Source organism: Molossus molossus, unplaced genomic scaffold, assembly GCF_014108415.1.
Source record: "Molossus molossus isolate mMolMol1 unplaced genomic scaffold, mMolMol1.p scaffold_m16_p_2, whole genome shotgun sequence".
NCBI lineage: Eukaryota > Metazoa > Chordata > Mammalia > Chiroptera > Molossidae > Molossus > Molossus molossus.
The window spans coordinates 142,893,626-142,915,477 of record NW_023425355.1 but is presented as its reverse complement, the minus strand read 5'-3'; the positions used below and the strand labels follow the sequence as shown (position 1 = coordinate 142,915,477).

The following is a 21,852-nucleotide window of genomic DNA, read 5'->3' as shown; positions in this document are numbered from 1 at the left end:
GGCCAAAAGTACAAATCTAATTATAAAACAAATATGGCAGAGGTGTAACATATAGCACAGTAGTTATAGTTAACAATATTGCATATTTGAAAGTTGCTAAGATTAGATCTTAAGAGTTATCACAAGAGCCCTGGCTGGTTTGGCTCAGCGGTTAGAGCATCGGCTTGTGGTCTGGAGAGACCCGGGTTCGGTTCCTGCTAAGGGCGCATACCTTGGTTGCAGTTAGTCTCCGGCCCTGCTTGGGTCGTGTGGGTGGCAACCACTCGATGTGTCCCTTTCACGTCGATGTTTCTCTCTCTCTCTCCCTCCCACTCTATCTGAACAAAATATCGAAAAATGTCCTGGGGTGAGAATAAAAAAAAAAGAGTTATCACAAGCATGTCCTAGCCAGTGTGGCTCAGTTACTTGGTTGAGCATTGTTCCAGGCACCAAAAAGTTGCCATTTCAATTCCTGGTCAGGACACATACCCAGGTTGTGGATTTGATCTCTGGTGGGGATGTGTACAGGAGGCAACCGATCGCTGTTTCTCCCATCAATATTCCTCTCTCCCTTCCTACTTCTAAAAAATCAATAAAAATATTTAAATAAAATAATCACAAGAAAGAAAAAAGTGTGTAACTAAAGTAATGAACGTTAACTAGACTTAACTGTAATCATTTCACAATATATACAAATATCTAATCATTATGTCTTACATCTGAAACTAATATACTCTCGATTATACCTCAATTTAAAAAAAGAAAAGAATGTGTGTTGAGTCAGATGGCTGGCCTTCTGAGGGTCAAGGCTCAGGCCTTCACTTGCTGTGTGATCTTAGTATCTCTGGGCTGTAGCTTTCTCGGCTGTAACAAGAATAATACAGCAGACTGTTTTAGTCTGTTTGGGCTGCTACTACAAAATAACATCAACCGGGTGGCTTATAAACAACAGAAGCGTACATCTCACAGTTCTGGAGGCTGGGAAGTCCAAGATCAAGCTGCTCACTGACCCAGTGTCTGGTACGGAGGGCCAGCTTCCTGGTCCACAGCTGACCATCTTGTGTCCTCAGGTGATGGAAGGGGGAGGGAGCTCTCAGGGGCTTTTTAATAAGACCACCAATCCTACCATGGGGCTCCATCCCATGACCTAATCACCTAATACCATCACTGCAAGATGACACCTGTAAGCACTTAGGACAGAACCCAATCGGGGAAATGCACAATGAATTTCGGCCATCACCTCATCATCACCAACAAGGAAAGGGAGATCCAAGGGCCAAGTTGGAAATAAAAGAAGTACTGAGACAATATAGAGTCTACTACCGTCTGGCCTACTTTTCCCATGAAGAATCTGTCTAGAGGGGGACCAGCAGGGTCTCCTCCTGATTGTGGTTTGTTAGCAGATACTTAGGTGCTGGTTCTAAGCAAGTCATGTTATTTAAAGACACTGAAGGGAAAGGACACGTGGCAGTCTTTGACCTTTTATTTTTATTTATTTATTTTTTATCCTCACCCGAGGACATTTTCTCCATTTTTTGTTCAGGTAGAGTGGGAGGGAGAGAGGAAGAGAGAGAAAGAGAGAAACATCGACGTGAAAGGGACACATCGAGTGGCTGCCACCCGCACGACCAACCAGGGCCGGGGACAAACTGCAACCGAGGTACATGCCCTTAGCGGGAACCGAACCCGGGTCTCTCTGGACCGCAGGCCGACGCTCTAACCGCTGAGCCAAACCGGCCAGGGCAGTCTTTGACCTTTTAAAAAATATAAACATGGCAGGGTGACATTGGTTTATTTAGTATGCAATTCTCACTTGACAAAAATAAAGATTATAATTAGGCTCTTGTGCTTACTAATCAAAAATGTAGCTCATCATGTCCTCAGGATCACAAAGGTATTCCCCTCCTGAAAACGTACATATCCAGATTCAAAATGGGTATTGAAGCATTATATTTATTGCAAATAAAGGGTACTAAAAGTTATTTCAAAAGTGATATATTCCTCCTAACTTAAGGTAAAATTTTCCATATTACATAACTTCTTAGACATACAGTGTCTTAACGCAATGTGTATAGGTTGTCTAACCCCCATAACAGAAATAATACATTTATTGCTGCAAAGGAGGTGAAGCCATCGAATTTTAAATAAAATTCAATGACATTTGTATAAGTGGTAAAGTACCTGCTTCATGCTGTGTACTCTACTCCCTTGTTTCTGTGTGTGTGTGTGTGTGTGTGTGTGTGTGTGTGTGTTTTAAATTTATCCTCACCCGAGGACATTTTTTTTCCATTTTTTGCACAGATAGAGTGGGAGGGAGAGAGAGGAAGGGAGAGAGAGAGAGAAACATCGACGTGAAAGGGACACATCGAGTGGCTGCCACCCGCACGACCAACCAGGGCCGGGGACAAACTGCAACCGAGGTACATGCCCTTAGCGGGAACCGAACCCGGGTCTCTCCGGACCGCAGGCCGATGCTCTAACCGCTGAGCCAAACCGGCCAGGGCTGTGTGTGTGTGTGTTTTAAATGGAATTTATTTGGGTGACACTGGTTAATAAAACCATGCAGGTCTCAGGTGTACAATTCCATAATACATCTTCTGTATATTGTATTGTGTGTTCACCACCCCTAGTCAAGTCTCCTTCCACCACATTTATCCTCTGCTTACACTCTTCTACCTCCCCACCCTTCCCTTTGGTAATCACCATACTGTTGTCTTTTTTCCCCCCTTAATCCATTTACCTTTTTCACCCAAGCCTCCAATCCCTTCCCTCTGACAGCTGTCAGTCTGTGTGTGTGTGTGTGTGTGTGTGTGTATGATTGTACTAGGTGCTGGAGTGGACATGAAAGTTTCTAGGACAAGTTTCTTCCTGGGGAGCCTGTGTCTACTTGGGGGATGAGGCATGGACACATGTGTGCTATCTTACACTTTAACTTAATACTTTCAGATACACAATGTCACATGTGATGAGGGCCACAGAAACTATATTGAGTGGTGTAACATAAGAATTGTGAGAAGAGAGAAGACTTCATAATAACAGTTGAATGGAGTCCTGAAGGGTGATAAAAGATCATTATTTTGGAGCTCTGTGCAGAACTATCATTGCAATGCTATTCTTTCTACAGTTAGAATAAGTTAATGTAGCTAGTTTCTGTGGCCCTTCCACGGTTGGTCATGGAATATTATCAGGTTGCCGTTGGCTGCAAGTAAAGGAATTCTTGCTGGGACTCGTGGTCACAAGTGTAAGGTTGGGTGTGCACCTGGTCCATCCCACCTCTCTGGACACCATTTCCTTCCATGCACAATTTCAAGTTCATCTGAATGGGGCTGATTCCTTTCATCGCCATCAGATGGCTTCTACTTAGCCATGGGTTGTCTTAGCTGTCTTAGCTATGGGTTCATTGTTTGTGGCCAGGTCTGGAGGGAGGGAGGAAGTTCCCACAACCATGGGAAAAAAAAAAAAAAAAAGGTTTCTCTTCAATCTGATTGGGCCAAGTTAGCATTAGGCCAGTGTCCTGCCACCCCTCAGTTTTCCATTCCCAGGAAAGTGCCTCATGTTTAGATGAATCCAGATGAATCACTCGGAGTAAACCGCAGCATCCACTAGAGAATTAGTTCACCATTAATTTAAAAATCCCATTCTTAAGTCACCATTTCATTAAGGAATTTTTCCTTTACTGAGGCCCCTTTCTTAGGCCAGGGTTGCAAATCTGGCGATGGTGGCTAGGGTAATGGCGGAGGGCAGGACTGGGGATCTGTGCTGATTCTCTGCATTAGCTCAGGGATTTTGGACAATCCCTTTAGATCTGTAAGTTTCACTTCCCTCAAATTATCTTCACGTTTCCTTTCAGACCAAAATTCTAAGTTTCAGTTGGCCTCTGTCAGGTTGGGATAGACTAGGTCGTATGTTTTGGGCTGAGAATTTTTTAAGCTAAGGGAAAATAATGTGGTTTGAAAGCCTGCTGCAAACTAGTTTTTACATAAAGAACCAGCAAAAATTGGTTTCTTTCCTGCTGGAGAAAGCATGTTTCTAATTCCTTCTCTAAGTCATCTTACCCTTGTGGAGACCCACTGGGAATCCCAGAGTTGGCACAAAATCTATTTTAAGCTGAAGACATTTGAGATTTGACAGATGTAGGGAAAAAAAAAAAGCCTTCTCAGAGCTTTGGGGAGTTTTATGGTCCTCAAGGAGACAGAAAAACCACTCACACCCATATAGACAAATATTATCACACACTTTCTTATCGCCCATCTGTCCTAAAACACCCATTTGTCTTTCTTCAATAAACTATTTGTTTTTCTCATAGAAGCTGTTTCTCTCTATTCTCTTTCCCCCTACTAAGTTTTAGATATATACAACTGTAACTATAACCATTTAAGGAGCTAATTACTTCTTTTGTTGGCTTCTGTTATGCCTATGAAGTAAAGTGGTTTTCTCCTGTTAAGCTGCCATTGTCAGTTTAATTTGCAGGCCCCAGGCAATGAATTTAAGAGGGTAGGGGGAAGGTATTTTCCTCCCCTACATCTTCTAAGCAAGTATGGGCATCTTGTTTACATGGAAACAAGAAACAGCTCTGCCCCCCATCCGAGTGGGCACCAGAAGGTCCTGTCCTCCTTTTCATGATTAGTCCAGCATTTTAAATCTTGGAACTAGGCAGGAGAACCAGACCCATTAAAAGATAACACCAAAGAAATGGTGACTTGGAAGTAAGGAGATTAAAATTACAGTAGAAATAGAAACAGAGAGAAAGAAGAGTATGGGAGGAAATAAGTGGATGGATGGATGGATGGATGGATGGATGGATGGATGGATGGAAGGAACAGTGGGTAGGTGGGTGAATAGAGGGAGGGCAAAGGAATTCGTGTATTGATTCGTTTATTCAATGATTTATAGATTTCCTACCATGTACCAGCCAGTGGGATATTTGCTGCATCCACGTGGCACTTTGCAGTGTCTGCTGCCATCCTCACAATGCAGGTCATAGGAGTGACCATTTTCTTAATTGAGGAGTCCTCCGCACTTGTCTTCTCTGTCCCTGCAACCCCAGAGCCCAGCACTGGAGCCCCTGGTAAATATTGGTTGGATGGATGAGTGGATGAATCCATCAACCAGTCCCTTCATCTAAGGCAGTTAGTGGTGGCTGTTGTAGCTGTTTGAAGTGACGGAAAATCTGAAGACAATGCTAGGCTATAATTAAGTGCAATGAATGATAATTAATAGATATACAAATGGTATAATTATTAATTATAATTTAGCTAGGAAAGTTCAATTACTAAATCATACTCATTTCTCATCCCATGGCTTTTCTATCCAAACTTCCCAGAAATCAGACTTACTCTGGGCCTTAATTACTTTCAGCTTCTATTTCTCTTTCTCAGGGGAAGTACGGGGGAGGGGGAGAGGTGGAGCCTCCAAATGCTCCTGTGAAGCTGTGGTCATCCCAGAGGTGTGGTGTCTCCCTTAGGGCAGGTCCAGCTGAGCCCCTTTCCTTCATGAGAGAGACTGGGCTCCAAGGACCACAGGGCTTTGTTCATTCTGCTCTGAATTATCTGGCTGGCAGGCTGGTACAGTTGGATAGCCTACTGCCAAATCCTAGTTCTGCACCTCTGTGTCCTTTGTGCCCTCTGGATAATGAGGATAGTCATGGGCTTTTAATTAATAAACCTGGGATGTCCTGGGCAAACTGGGAGGAGTTGGTCACTCTAGGCTGATGTTGACTAAATTGAATTTAGAGAATCTTCTGACCCTTCTGTGACCCCCTGGGGCCTTCAGTTGGGCCTGGTGCTGCCTGTGCCTTGGTGAATTGCAGGCCACGCCAGGCCAGGGTTCTACACCCTAGAGACCACTGTCTGCAGCTGAACATCTCCACGACGCCATCCGTCGCCTTGATTGTGCAGAAGAATTCCAACCTTTAATGGAATTTTCCTTTGGTTTGTATTTTTTCTCTTGAAGAACATTTGCTGCTGATTTAGTCCTGCTTTAAAATTCTGTCCAGTCAAGATGTTGTCCTGTTTTCATCTCTGTATGACTCTTCTTCAGCCATTTCCTTTCTTCTCAGTTTGCTTATCAGACGCCATACACCGCAGGCCTGGACTTTGTTCTGACGGCTCCTTCTATTTAATCCCCATGCTGTTTCTCTGCCAAGCAGATGTGTATTAAAATGTGCATAAGAAAAGAAGCAAGCTGGGCTTATTTAGAAATTTCCTCAATTTGCACAAACTCCATTGGTATAAGAGGTTTTTTTCTATAAAAAACCACAACAAACGTATGTTAATAGCTACTTAGATGGATGAAGACAAATTCATATTTGGCCTTTTCTGCCATCATCCTTCTGGCCCCATCACCAGAGACACAAAAGCGATGATTAAGTATTCATGGATGCAGGCATAGCTGCAGCACGCTGTAGCTGTCTTCTTGCTTGTAGGATCTCTTTTCTAACAGCAGTAGGGACTGGTACAGCCTGTTAAAATGGTTTGTTCAACCTGAAAGAGTTGAAGTTTTCTTTTTTTTCTTGTCAGGTGTTATATCATTTCCAAGGTGTTAGAAAATGACTTCAGTTTCCACTCAGGTCCTTGGGTCTTGAGTGTGTGCTTTAAAACAGCTTATTTTTCATGTGCTAAAGGCATGTAAGAAACTAAATTTCACTTACTAAGCTCGAGATATGGCCACTGGGCTTAAACCATACGAAGAGAAAGGGAGAGTAAATACTGTTCATCACACATACACACTTTAATTATTTAAAAATATTCTGAGCCCTATTTTCTGGGCTGGCTATTTTACATCTGACTATTAGTAGACGAACATATCTTTTGCTACCTTTTGTGACACAGATATCAACCTCAGTGCCATTTGGTCTCAAAGTTTTAAAAAATAGTACTGTTGGGGCAAGAACCTGGTGGGAAGAAGGTCTCATATATCAGGCAGTCCAGTCCAGAATGGAGGGAAAGAACTGGGCAGATCATGGTCAAATTCAAGGCCAAGAAAACACAGGGTCAGCAGGGGTAGCACAAGAGTAGGTAGCACAGAAAAACAACCTATGATTCATAATCAAGCAGTGTTTGCTCTGGGTCTTGTTTATAACTTTTGGCTGCCTATGGGCATCCAGGAAGAACCAGAGGCCAGCAGGCAAATTCTTCCCATGTCCCAGCCAGTGGCGGAAGTGCAGGACCTGGTGGCAGAGCCTGAAGATACCCTAATCATTCCCCCAATAAGAATATTAAATTCTGCTTCTAGATTCCTTATTTCAGCCCTGAAGCAAATTAAGCATCTAAGGCCCATAGGTAGATGTAATTTACAGAGACTGTGTTGGGCAATACCTATCCAGAAGGTAGGAAGTCTGAGTTCCTGACCTCTAGCAAACCACTTCCTCATCGACAACTGAGTTTCAATTGAGTGACAACCAGCTTTTACTTGAAAAAATAATTCTACATTTCTAAGTACATCAGTGCCACTGGGTTGATGTCCTCAAGTCAACATATTTTTACTAGCTCCTGAGCTGTATATGTATAATATTGTCATTTTCCATTACACTTGGACTTGTGGATAGTGGGGTGTATGTATGGACTGGGATGTGAGTTCATTCATCGAATTTAACACCAAGCAACAAAGCCTTCACTTAACTTTTTATTCATCATGGCACAAGACAGAATTTTAAGAAACACTACTGAAATGTCATTGCCAACATGAAAATTAAGAGTAGCATGTTTTATAAAAAAAATTATTTTTCTATGATACACATTCCCTTAATGAAGTGAAAAAAAAAAATCTCATAAAATACTGAAGCGAATTGCCACCTGCTGATCAAAAATGGTTTTGCAGTTGAAAAACTTCAAACTTACTACTGAAGTACGGTAGGAGCATTTTACAATACACACAAAATTACTGAAGAAAACGTTTCCTCAGCCTTTGGTACAATGCAAATACAAAGCTGTAGTCTTTTCCCCAATGTGATTTACGTTCAAAGCATTGCATATAATTTGGATAATACTGATTATGGGGCAAAAGGAAAAACCATGTTGTCTAATTTGAATACTATATTTAGATTCTTAACCACTTTATAGTTGGATTCCAGTTTGTAGTTTTGAAAAATACATAAAATTACACATTATAAATATATATTATATATGGTCTCTATAAAATTGAATTTGACCTAAAATGGGAAGGACAACTTCTTAATTATTCTTTCTTTGTTAGGCACGGCCTTTCTCCTGTTTGATTAACTGAATCCCTTCTAAACAGATTCGAAAAATATATTCCATAACATATCAAATTTAATATTTTCCTTAGAACATATTCAATATGAAAAAGCATTCAGTGACTATATTTTTTGTATCTCACTACTATATAAAAATATGGCTTCTCATATTCTGTTTACTTTGTTTTGTTAGTATTTTTCTTAGACATTGAAGGATGGACTGTCCCTCTTAAAAAGCTATGGCAAAAGCACAGAAACCTGCTTGTGCATATTCTAGAACATTCTATAGAATCTCTTTGCTTAGTATAAGTGAAGTGACTTAAAAAAAATGTTCCTTTTGTTTTCTGTGAATATATCATATACGATTATCATACATAATCTGTTACAGAATATACAATAGTCAAAACTGGAGACACATAAATACAATTAAGCTATACCAAAGCAAGAGTTTTATCTTAAAGCCACATGAGTAGTTTTTATATTGGAGACTGCCATCCACTTATGTTTTTGTGTTTTCCTAAGCCTGGCTATGCAGTAGAGTCTTATTATGAATGGTGAGGGTACTAGTGCTCTGTATCTGTAAGTGAACTGGGTTTCTCTTGTGTTATCTTTTTAAAGTGTAAAAGAAGAAAAGTGTCCAATTAAATTGTCCAACACCAACTTTTTCCCCTATGGAGCGAAAGAAGGCTGTTGGGATGTGAGGGCTCAAGCTGGGAGTGGGCTCATACCAGTGTTTCCGGGAGGGCATCGGGGTTGTCGGTGGACAAGAGCTCCCAGATTTGCCACCGCTCTCTCTGCCAATCAAGCCAGTTGGGTTCACCCAAGGCCTTACTGTTCTGATCGCCGGCGGGACTGGAGCAGGCACTGCTCAGTTTTTGCTCGGCAGCCTGGTGCTCTCGCTCAGCTGTTTGGCTTCCCTCTTCCAATGCTGATCCTGAGCCTTCTTCTGGCCTCTGACGCCTCCACAGCGGTGACTCTGCTGGCTGGTGGGCTGATGCTAACGCTTGCTTCCCCGGACCAGGATAAGGAGGAGGAGGCCTGTTGTCATGCCTCGAACTCTCTCGAGGTCTCTGGTGCAAAGGCTTGGCTTGGTTCTGCAGCCAGGCCACATCCAGCTCACTCTCGGTGAGGTCTTCTGCACTGCTCAGAGTCAAATACTGCTCTGACCTTGGGGTGGCCAGCTCCGACCTCCTGCTGCTGCCCTGGATGTGGGGCGTGCTGCAGACACGGGACACAGGAGGATGGGACCGGCACTCCGTGATGGTGGCTGTGGTCTGAGTCCTCCGAATGACCTGCACACCACTGTCCAGTTCTGTGGGGCTCCCCTGCCACCGAGGCCAATTTGAGGTCAAGTTCCCTTGAGAAAGGGAGCATGGCCCTGGACGTAGGGAGCTGCTTTCAAAAATGTCTCCATAGGAACCTGGAAGCCAGAGAGAAGGGCAAGAGATGGAGTAAGTTTATAGAATCCCGGGTGAGATGTCCTGTTATTTCCTTCCCACTGCCAGCTTCGAACACTGAGAAAGCACAGGACACTCTTAGGTGCCACTTGCTCGTAAGAGAAGTGACAAGCCCTTCTTCATTACTGACACAATTCCTGTAGTAGCTGCAAATACAGATGCCTGGACTCGGACAGGTTAGCTGGCAAATGACATTCCACAGTCCTTGTCACTAATTGATGTTTCAGGAAAGGCCCCCTCTATCTGGCTGTGAACACTTGTCTGTTCCATTCCTGTTCAGTACAATTTGCAATTCAGAGGAGGCACAAATGATGTTTTCATGTTTCTCCCATGTCAATAAAAGCTGTAGGAATCAATGAACTGAATCTAAAATACTCGTTCGGAGCCTGAAGATAATGAAGACAGCAGCCAGTGTGTACACCCTGCAGCACCACTGTGGGGAAGCCTGGCTCGTTGTTCACACATCCTCCCCTTTCCTTCCGAATGACACTTCCCAGCCTCCCTTGTAGTTAGGAGGACCACATGAAGGAGGTGTGACCAACGAATGTGGCTAGATGTGATATGAGCCATTTCTAGACCTGTCTAATAAAAAACAACAAATCCTAGTTTTTCTTGCTTACCCCTTGCCCTGAGCTGCTAGCTCAGGATGGAGAGACCATGGGAGACTCTGCAGCTTCTGAGGGTGAGGGAGCCACCAGCCATGTGGAGCCTGAGCCTGTACAGGTTCCATACATGACCACTCCCGCCCCTCCTCACCCTGCACAAGCCACTTTGGACCGTGATGTGAGCGCGAAATCAGCAGATTAAGCCAGGGCCCTTTAGGGGCTGGTTATTAGAGCAGTTAACCTTCCCGAACCGCTACCACTTGCTTCAGGAAACTGATGGGAGAGTGAAACAGTGCATTTCCCAAGCAAATGTGGAGTTCTTGGGACCTATGTCCACGGACTGCCTTTTCCCTGTGGATCTGCCCTGTCCTCTCATGTCTCAGAAAGTAGGCAGGAAAGAAAAACAAGATCATTTTAGGGGGAGAGGGGCAGATGAGCATTTGGACAGGGACAGGTCAGAGTTGAAACAGCAGAAGGAAACAGAGCAGGACGTTTTGGAGGAGTTGATCGTTGACAGGAAAGGCAGTAATGCACTTCATAGGATACAAAGAGACGTAGCCAGAGAGTGGATCAGAGCTCAAGTCAGCCGCATCAGAGGCTATTAAATTAAAAATGCACCATGGCTTAAAATGTAATATGGGAGGTATTACAAAACAATGAGAATAGGACACTGTATATTATATATTTAGTACAATAAAATAAAAGTTTACACACTTCATAGTATATATTAACATATACTTCAGACGGATTAAAGAATTAAGGTTGAAAGAATAAAATACTATGAAAGTGAAAAGCGTATACATGACTATCCAATGCTTAAGTAAAGATTAATTTTGTGAAAGAATTCACAAAAAGAGATACTGATAGTCTTAATTATGTGAAACCTAGAAACATTCCAGATCTCCAAAGTGGGAAAATGTTACAAGACAATATGAACAAAGGGTTAACATCTTTATTGAAGGAAGAGTTCATAAGACTCTATTTTAAAAACATTAGCACACATAAATAGCCAATGACATAAATGATAATTTAATGGAGAAAAATTCAGCTAATTAATAAAGAAAAATGAAAAATGCTGATGAGAAAGAAATGCAAATAATACAATGGAATACTACTCAGGCATAAGAAGGATGAAATACTACCATTTGTGGTAACATGGATGGATGCTGAGAGTACCATGTTAAAGAAAATAAGTCAGATGAGAGAAGTCAAGAACCATATGATTTCACTCATATGTAGGATATAAAACTGAAAGCAACAAATGAACAAACAAACAAAACTCATAAATGCAGACAACAGTATGGTGGTAACCGGAGGAAAAGGTGGGGGGGCTGTCTTTGAGTGGTGAACACACAATGGAATATACAGATGATGTATCATAAAACTGGACAGTTGAGCCATGGCAAGTTTGGCTCAGTGGTTAGAGCATCGGCCTGCGGTCCAGAGATTCCCGGGTTCGGTTCCCACTAAGAGCGCATGCCTCAGTTGCAGTTTGTCCCCGGCTCTGGTTGAGTCATGCAGGTGGCAACCACTCGATGTGTCCCTTTTGCGTCGATGTTTCTCTCTCTCTCTCTCCCTCCCACTCTATCTGAACAAAATATGGAAGGGTGTCCTCGGGTGAGGATAAAAAAATAAAATAAAACATAAAAATAAAATAAAACTGGGCAGTTGAAACCTATATACTTTTGTTAAGCAATGTCGCCCCAATACATTTTTGAAGAAATTAATACAATTTTGCTTGTTAAATGAGCAAAAATGCAAATCCAATGACTTGCAATGCTGATTAATTAGAGACCCAGATAGGATGGTGAAATACTGCCACCACCTGCAGCTCACAGAGCACAAGCTCATGCGCCCTGCAGGGAACATGGAGTGACTGTACCTCTTAAATCTTGGAAAGGTTCACAGTTTTTGACCCACTTTCCTAGTCTGGATTTATGACTTGCTTTCCAAAATCTTGTGACCCCAATAATCACTCAAGATACAAAAATGTACATAAAAGGGGTTCCTGACTGTATAATTTATTACAACAACAACAAAGAATAGAAACAAGTCAGTTGTCCAAGTGTTGGGTGGTAAACTATGAATGTGCACTCTGAAATACTATGTGGCCCCCTAGCAATAATAATGGAAAATGGAAGTTAAATAATATACAGTTGCACAGAGTGATTTTAGCCATGTTCAAAAACTCTTGCAAAGGAAATGAAATATAGTCACAGATTGACATATTTTGGTAGAAAGGCTAAGTATAACTTTATCTATTTCCCTCCATTCTCAGCATTTTCCAAATAATTTTTGACAAGCATGTAATATGATAATAACAAGGCAAAAATTAAAGGAAATTAACTTTAAAAGCAAATGTAATAAACACTTTTAAAAATAATAGTTCACCTGTCATTCCTGGGTCTTTGGATCCACTTTTTAATGTTGAATGCCAAGTTCCCCAGATATTGAAAGGTTCCTCTGACACATCTAGGAAAAAAGTGCATTAAAAAGATATGTAATTCACAATGAAAACTGAGGAGCAAAATTCAATACACAAATATTTTTATAACATTGCTTCTGTGCAAAGTACTGTATTTGAGATTGTGATGGATCCAAACAGAATACAAGGCGGACCTACCTTTCAGGAGGCTTATTCCATTTGGGATTTATATAAAGGCTCTTTCTATATTGTGGCAGATCGAATAAGGGCCCCCCAAAGATGTCTGTGACATGACCCTAGAACCTATAAAGATGTTATATTCAAAAGGTACTTTACAGGTGTGATTAACTTCTGGATCTTGAGATGAGGAGATGATCCTGGACGATCTGAGAGGGCCTATTGTCATCACAAGGGTCCTTATAAAAGGGAGGCAGTTGAGAAGATGAGACATTGATGAAAGAAGGAGGTCATGAACCAAGAACACAGGCAGCCTTTAGAAGCTGGGAAAGGCAAGGAAACAGATGATTCCCTAGAGCCTCTAGAAGGAATGCAGCCCTGTTGACCTATTGAAGACTTTTGACGTCCAGAACTATAGTTTTAAAAAATATTTTTTTATTTATTGATTTTAGAGAAAGGAAGGGAGAGAAAGAGAGAGATAGAAACATCCATGAGAGAGAACATCGACTAGCCACCTCCTACATGCCCCCTACTGGGGATCAGGCCCACAACCTGGGCATGTGCCCTGACCAGGAATTGAACCCACGACCTCTTGGTGCATGGGTCAACGCTCAACCAGTGAGCCACACCAGCCAGGCCAGAACCATAGTTTTAAATAACTAAGTTTGTGGTCATTCCTAACAGCAGCGACAGTAAAGAAGTACAATGGTGATAAGTAGCAAGAGCTCCAACCACATTAACATAGAGATAGAGGAACAACAGTTACGGTTCCTATATCTAGTACTACCGTCAGGAATACTCCGAGTCTAGCATCAACAGATTCATTCTTGCTTGTTTTCATTCATACATTCCTTTAGTCTATCCACAAATATTTACTGAGTTAAGACGCTATTACAGGTATTCTCATCATCTCATTTAACTCTCACTACAATTTCTGGAAGCAACTGTCTAATGAGTGCTTCCCTGTGTTTCACAGTTCATACGTACTCTCTCAATCCCAAGGAGATGCCCCTGAGCCCATCTGATAGATAAGGCAAGTGGCAAAAGGAGCGGGTAAGACGTGTACACAGGGTTACGTAGAATGTATTATCGAGTGGTGCTGGCCAGTTTGGCTCAGCGGTTAGAACGTTGGCCTGTGGTCCAGAGAGACCCGGGTTCGGTTCCCACTAAGGGCACGTACCTTGGTTGCAGTTTGTCCCTGGCCCTGGTTGGGTCGTGCAGGTGGCAACCACTCGATGTGTCCCTTTCACGTCGATGTTTCTCTCTCTCTCTCTTACCCCCACTCTCCCTCCAGCTCTATCTGAAGATAAATGCAAAAATGTCCTCGGGTGAGGATTCAAAAAAGAAAAGAAAGTATTATCGAGTGGTTATTACATGCCAAGTTCTCTGTTAAGAACTTTACATGAGTTAGCTAATTAAGCCCTATGAATTAACACTGCTATCTCCAGAGAGAAAATTACAGATTAGACCAGGTGTCTCCACCTTGGCACTAGTGATACTGGGGCATCATTCTTTATTGTGGTGCTGTCCTGTGCACTGGGGGAGGCTGGGCAGCAGCCCAGACCTCTACCCACCAGACGCTAGTGTCAACCCCTTCCCAAGCATGACAACAAAAAAAGCCTCCAGACCCTTTGAATCTGTGTTTAGAAACCCAAATACGCCATGCCTTTCATAGTAGTAAAGTTGTCTTTTTTGTTGTTGCAGAGAATATTACATATTCTGCCACTAATTAAAAAGAGCAGACATTAGAGATGAATTATATACATCAGAGAGGGAATAGTTAAAAATCTATGCTATATCTACTTAATGGAAATGTATAGTGGCTACAAAAATATTGACAAAATAAAAATGCAAATAATAGGATTTTAAGCAAGATAAGCTTACTTCAAAAGTAGCTATACTATGAAAACAAATATCTAGAGTTATGTATGCACATGAACAAGGACTAGGAAAATTAAGTTTCACATTTTAAAACCAAATTTAATGCCTAATGGGAACATGGGTTACTGCTTTCATTATTAATTTTTAAAATCATTTTTGACATGAATATTTGTAAATTAAAATAAAGATGCTATGATTTAAAAACACACACAGAGTCCTTCCAGACTGGCTCTTTGGATTAAATTACAAATTTAAGATAAAATAGCAGAAATTTGTACTGTGCCTTTCAATTATTACTTAAAGAGTGTTCCGCTGAGTCCTGACCCCGAGGAATTACTCTGTGAAGGGAAAGAACACAACCAAACATTCAGTGATCGAATAAATGTGGGAAAAGCTGCAAACTGCACCCTCCCTTCCTCCCGTTGCAGAAATTCAATGTTGACCATTAGCGCTTTTAAGAGTTTGAGAAATTGTACAATAAAGACACCATTAGCTTGGTTAACCCAGCATTTCCCAAATGTATTTGACCACGAAACCCTTATTTTGCCTAAAAATGTTAATCTCCCTGGAGACTAACATTATGTTCTTTCTGGAACATGGTGTCTTGTTATACAGTAGGTTCAGCTTGTTCTCTTTACAAAAGTAACAGCAATAATTGGATGACATCTTAGACTAGCAAATATGCACCCAAACTCACTGGCTAGGACACACAAAGTTCCTGGGATACTGGAAGGAAAAGAGTCAGCTGGGAATATCAGTCACTCTCTGGGCATGAGACTGCTTCCCAGACGTCTGGGTCTGTAGGGATCCTCCAAGATGATGACCGAGCTCACCACAAACCCCTTTCCTAGAGAAGATTTTCCGCAGATACTCAGTAAATGCTCACTGAATTACAGAACCATACACCTAGGAAGGGATGAAGAGAAGGACCCAAGGGCCCACACTGCATGCAAAAAGTTACCTTTTCCAAGCCATGGTCCAGGAGAACTCTCCCTTGACTTCAATGATGGCAAGTGGCCCACCAGCATATACTGCTCTGGTCCTTTATAAAGCTTCTCCGAGCCCCCCGGGCCCGTGTTCTCTTGCATAGCCAGTAGGGAGCGCTCGGACAGCACTGGGGAGTTGTTGTCATAAGGGGAGAGGTCTCCGCTGGAGGCCTTGTTGGAGTCTGTGGATGAGTGTCTTCCTCCCACGGAAAAGGAAACTTCCGACCGCAGCATGTCAGGGCTTCTGGCACAACGAAACAATTACAGGTGCGTGAGCATGCTAACACATAGTGACCAGGTTCGAACATGTGACCGCTACACAAATGACAGGAGGAGAATGCATGGACAGGGGCTGAAACAAACAAAAAAGACCTTTAGAGCAGTGTTCCAAGACTTTTACATCAATACGGTGAAAGCGTTTCCATGAACCACCAGCAGAGGGCGGTAAAACACAACAAATGTTACTGGAAATGTCAAGGTGAAGGCGGGGGAATGGTGGAGATGGATTCTTGTCTTCTCCAACGTGCCTCGCTGAGATGCCTGTTGGATTAATCTGTTTTCAGTTCAAAGTTAAAATCTGAACACCCATGGAAGATTTCTCAAAACTATGAAAAGGGTAAAAAAAAAAAAAAAAAGAGAGAAAAATCAGAAAGAAACAGAAACTTTTGATTCTGTTAGGGGCAATAAGAACAAAAACGTACTCATTGGAGAATTTTAAAAGGAACTGACATCCTTTTGGAAATATTATTTGAAGAAAGGCTTGACAAAGACAGTTAGAAATGTCTGAAAAGATAACTGAGTCATGGGCAAACTGTGGGGAGTGATACCGTGTGCAAAAAGAAAAAAGGTCACCACTGGGCATTGATTATAAAGAAATGAAAAAAACAAAAGACTGAAATGTCATTACTTTGATCAACTCATTACATTTGCGACTATATGTGTGGGAGTGTGTGCTCATGAACGCAGGAAAATTTGATTAAAGTAATAACTAAACATGAAATTTGGAAATAGGCTAAACTTGGCAGAATATATTCCTGGCCTTTACAACATTTAACAAGAAAAAAATGGGATTTATATTTGATATCTTTAAAATATAGCATTTGACTTACTAAAAGTACATATAACAACCATCAAAGATTCTGAATTTAAGAGATCCATTTAACTAAAAATACTTTTAAATGAATCTTTTATCTTATTAAGGTATAGCAACTAATTAATTAAATTGATTGTGGTGAATATTTTGTCTTTATATTGATATTATAGTGATTCTTTCTAGCTACAGGATACCATTCAGTCAAATGAAATTCTAATTACTATATCATCCCTGACTCTTGATGGAAAAGTGACCCAGATCTTAGTGTTGTGTTAAGGACTTACTCTGTGGTAGCAACTGAAACATGTATTCCCTATAGGGCTAAAGCTCCTGAGGCTATTTGGAAAAGTCTACCTCAGATTTTACACACTATAGCATATATGAGTGTATGTTTTGTGTGTGTAAATAAATATATATACCTTTTCAGCTGTAAAATAAATAGATAAATACAATTAAAGTCTGATTCTCCCTGTCTATTAAGTAAGGAAAAATTGGCAGATAATTCTTTTACTTACTTCAATATCCTGAATTAAAAATAATTCAGATATAAATATGATAGAAACTTTACATGAAGTTTATTATGGCTTCATGGACAACTTTTCTTCCCCCACCCAAATACTTAGTGTAAGTAAATCCATCTTTCCAGTGACAATGATGATAATGATGATGATGTTATTGGTGGGAATAGTTTCATGTATAAAATGGCTGAAAAGATAAATATATAACCATAACTAGTGTCCATTGCATTTAACTGCATCTGAAGTGATTCTACTAGTTCTTTTACAAATTGATATAAAACATACTAATTAGCATATCCATTACGTTTTATATGTGCATGAATTATCACAGTAACAAAAATAACAGTGACAATGTGAATGGAACAGGAAAATGAGAATGTCGGGAGCGTGAAAAGAGTGTTCAAAGTCTTACCTGTGAACATCTGTATTTTCTACCTTCCTCAAAATAGTGGCCCTGACAACATCTTAAAGGGAAATGATGACAGATTGATAAAAAACGCCAGAGCCTGCTTCTGCCCTCCCGCCCCCATACTTCACTTCTCTTTATCAGTCTTTGCTTTCTTTTGGTTTATTTTCCCCAAACAAATCTTTTGTGATTTTAAAGAAGGTAAACATATGCCTGGGTAATCTTTTCCTAAGCAGATGGTTCTGAGCAGGCAACGTGGAGGAAGGGCACTCACAGGGGATCTTACTTCTTCTGGGGTTTCCAAAAAGGGTAAGTGTGCAGGAGAAAAGCATCTCAGTATGTGACATACCTCGTTGGTTACTGAGACAGCCAGGGGCTTGGGCACTTTTTGTTAAGGGAATGTCTTACTCACATGGAAAAAATTACTCCTTTCCTTGCCTCCTCTTTAAACAATCTTATGCTAAAGAGCCAGAGGACAACCATGAGGATGATTTCCCAAAAACTTTAGGCCTCCAATGAATGAAGGAAAACTAAAAGGTACTTACTACCTCTGCTGCAAAGTGGGAAAAAAAAATGTATTTTCTATATCTAATCAAAGGAAAAAGAGTTTCCCTAATTCTACTGGAGGCAACAGAAAACAAAATAACTGGACATGTGTGTTATCATGGGCTTGTCTCTGGGTGAATATGAAAAAAAAAATGAATGTGTTGAACTGGTAGCTACATGGAGCTCAGCTCAGAATCGGGGTTCTATGTTCTGACCAGGGCTAGAAATTATATTACTGGACTAATTTCAGTTGTTTTGCTTGTTTAGTTAACATTTTTTCTAGTCATTAATGAAAATGTCTATTACTAATATAATACCACAACTGAATCATGTTGAGGAGACATAACGCATATTTTAGCTCATGGACATACCCTCATTTCCATCTCATGTCTTGCTCATCTGTCTTACAAAACATACAGAAGAAAATACATTCAACAAAATACTCTAAGTACTAGGGACATTTGGGTTTCTACCTAGCAAGTAGGCCATTTAACCCTATGGAACCATGCATCATGCAACAATAATAATAATGTATCTCTCTTTGCAATGGGTGCTAAAAGGCTCCGAGGAACTGGGCTCCACTCAAGTTGATGTACTGAGCTTCTGGTATGCCTCTGTGCTTTACACACCAGCTGCATCTTATCTTCTCACTTTTTCTATTGTTGTTGTCTTGTCTCCAGTTTCTCAAGTTACTTACCACAATATTCTTCCACTTGACATATTTTTCAAGCTGCTTCAATAAACTATTTTTAGACTGATAGATAGGGAAACCACACCCACATTAATTGTTGGAGTGATTGACAGGGCCGCATGCTTCATGAGAACATTTAGTGTGGTTAAAATAAAACAAGAACAAAAAATGAAACCAGACCATCAACTTACACCCTACACAAGAATAAACTAAAAATGGATAAAAGAGTTAAATGTGACTCATAAATCCATAAAAATCCTAGAGGAAAATGTCCGCAACAAAATTTCAGACATCATACGCAGCAGAATTTTCACTGATACATCACCCAAGGCAACAGAACAAAGGAGAAAATGAACACACGGGACTACATCAAACTCAAAAGCTTCTGCACAGCAAAAGAAACAACCACCAAAATGGAAAGGCAACCCACTCTATGGGAGAGCATAATTGCCAATGATACATCAGATAAGAGGTTCATTTCCAATATATATGCAGTGCTCATACAACTCCACAAAAGGAAGACAAAGAACCCAATTAAAAAATGGGCAGAGGACCTAAATAAACACCTCTCCAAACAGGACATAAAAATGGCTAAGAGACATATGAAGAAATGCTCAACACCACTAATCATCAGAGAGAGGCAAATTAAAACAACAATGAGGTATCACCTCACACCTGTCAGAATGGCCGCCATCAACAAATCATCAAAAAACAAGTGTTGGCGAGGGTGTGGAGAAAAGGGGACTCTAGTACACTGCTGGTGGGAATGCAGACTGGTGCAGCCACTATGGAAAACAATATGGTGTTACCTCAAAAAATTAAAAATTGAACTTCCATTTGAGCCAGTGATCCCACTTCTAGGAATATACCCTAAGAAGCCTGAAACACCAATCAGAAAGAATATATGTACCCCCATGTTTGTAGCAGCACTATTTACAATAGCTAAGATCTGGAAACAGCCCAAATGTCCATCAGTAGATGAATGGATAAAAAAGCAGTGGTACATATACACAATGGAGTACTATGCAGCTGTAAGAAAGAAAGATCTCTTATCCTTTGAGACTACATGGAGGGACCTGGAAAGTATTATCCTAAGTGAAACAAGCCAAACACAGAAAGACAAGTGTCATATGATCTCACTAATTTGTGGAATATAATGAACATAACAATCTGAGGAATGGGGTAGTCCCAGAGACGTGGAAGTGGGGTACAGACTGACAATCCCCAGAAGAGGGTGTGTGGGGGGGGGAGATAAACCACAGAACTTATATGCATGTATGCATGAACATTGGACATGGATAACAAAGCCATGGACAGGGCAGGGAGGGAGGGGGCAGGGGGAATCAGTCGGGGAAAAAGGAGAAATATCTGTAACAAAAATAAATTTATTAATTTAAAAAAATAAAATAAAATAAAACAAGAACAATAATAACAGTAACAAAAATAACAGAAACGGACACAATCTTTCTTCTGTCATATTCATGGCTATGATTGGATCTTATCAAGCAGAGGTAAGAGAGGAGGAGGTGGAGCCACTGTCCCTTCTCTCTGTTCTTTGGGCTGAATCTGCAAAAATCTCACTCAAAGGCACTGCCACCGTAGCAACCACCTCACCTGGGAACTTGTGCAAAATGAACATGCATGGCCCCAAGTTAAAAAAACAATAAGAATTTCAAGATGGTGACAGCAGCTCGTTAAGCCAAATGTGGGCTTCTGAGTGTGTGTGTGTGTGGGGGGGTCCTGTGCAACTGCACAGGTGCAGCCCATGAAGCTAGCTTTGTCTCCTGAAAGGGAATCTCTGGGCATGGGGCTAGCAAACTGTATTTCAAAAAGCCCTCCAGGTAATTTTGATGCATGGGATGTATGAGAACTAACAAACCTACCTTCCCTTCCTCAAGCCATAAAGGGACAGTAGGTTAATGATCTACTAAGTCAAATCAGGAGACAAACCACAAATAATGGCTCAAATGTCTGCACTGGCTGGCAGTAGGTGAAAATGTGGTGGTCTTGACATTGAGGTGGCTAGGGCTATAGTTGAGTGAAGGAGGTAGAGTGTGCCCATACAAGTGAGCTCCAGTCAGCAGGGTCCAGGTAACTGAATGGAATTTGGTTATTGATCAGAACATGTTAAGGTGAGAGGGGAACAAGGGAGGCCAATCTGCCCTTCTCTGCTCTTCTGGTTCATTCTCCTAAGTCAAGCTATCAAAATGACCACAGCTGAGGTCAGTAAGGTGGTGGCCAAATTTGCCTAAGAACCCATAATCCAAGATTTGTTTTTCCACATGAGAGCCTACCAATTAATAAACAAAACTATTTTATTCACTCCTCTGGCTTATCACTACAACACAGGCAGTTCAGAGTTTTAAGAAATTTTAATGTCATTTCATTGCTTTATCATTAAATCTGTTGGAAAAAAGTCTAGGACTCCCTCGCTTTGGGTAGCTCTGAAAAATAAGATAAGCAGCCACTAATGTCTTCTCTAAGATTTGCCCCTAAGACCATTCAACTCTATGAAGACAATTTTAACTTCAGTGCTCCAAGTAAAGGCAATAAAATATTCATGTATATGAAATATTTACTCTAACCAGTGATTCACTGGATGAGAAATAATTTAAAAGCACACAGTGGCCTCTGTTTCTGTGTCTTGGAATTAAATGGATTTGAGGTTGGGAATGTGGTAAATAGGTCGCCAGTTGATATAGGTTTGTTTCTATGAATAGATGGATTCCTCATGAGACCTAAACCCCCAGGACCATCCACAGCATGCATAGCTAGTCTCAGCTAATCAAATAAGCATGAGATGGACATGGGAGTGAATCACTTTCTCACCCTTAGCTGGTCCCTCCATGTCAGGGTGTAAACACGCTGGCAGAGTACTGTGGGCAGGCCTGAAC

General features: G+C 41.1%; 1 protein-coding gene across 2 annotated transcripts in view; it reads right to left on the bottom strand.

The window, feature by feature from the left end:
• Nucleotides 1-8,812: 8,812 nt before the first annotated feature.
• The window catches only part of ARHGAP6 (Rho GTPase activating protein 6), a 458,118-nt gene continuing 445,078 nt past the window's right edge, over nt 8,813-21,852 (bottom strand). For both annotated transcript variants that reach the window (XM_036270639.1, XM_036270640.1), the window contains exons 11-13: nt 15,680-15,948; nt 12,627-12,707; nt 8,813-9,593 (exon numbers count right to left, since the gene is read on the bottom strand). In XM_036270639.1, coding sequence (XP_036126532.1) covers nt 8,896-9,593; nt 12,627-12,707; nt 15,680-15,948 — 1,048 coding nt within the window. In that variant the 3' untranslated portion in view covers nt 8,813-8,895. The remainder of the gene's footprint in view (nt 9,594-12,626; nt 12,708-15,679; nt 15,949-21,852) is intronic.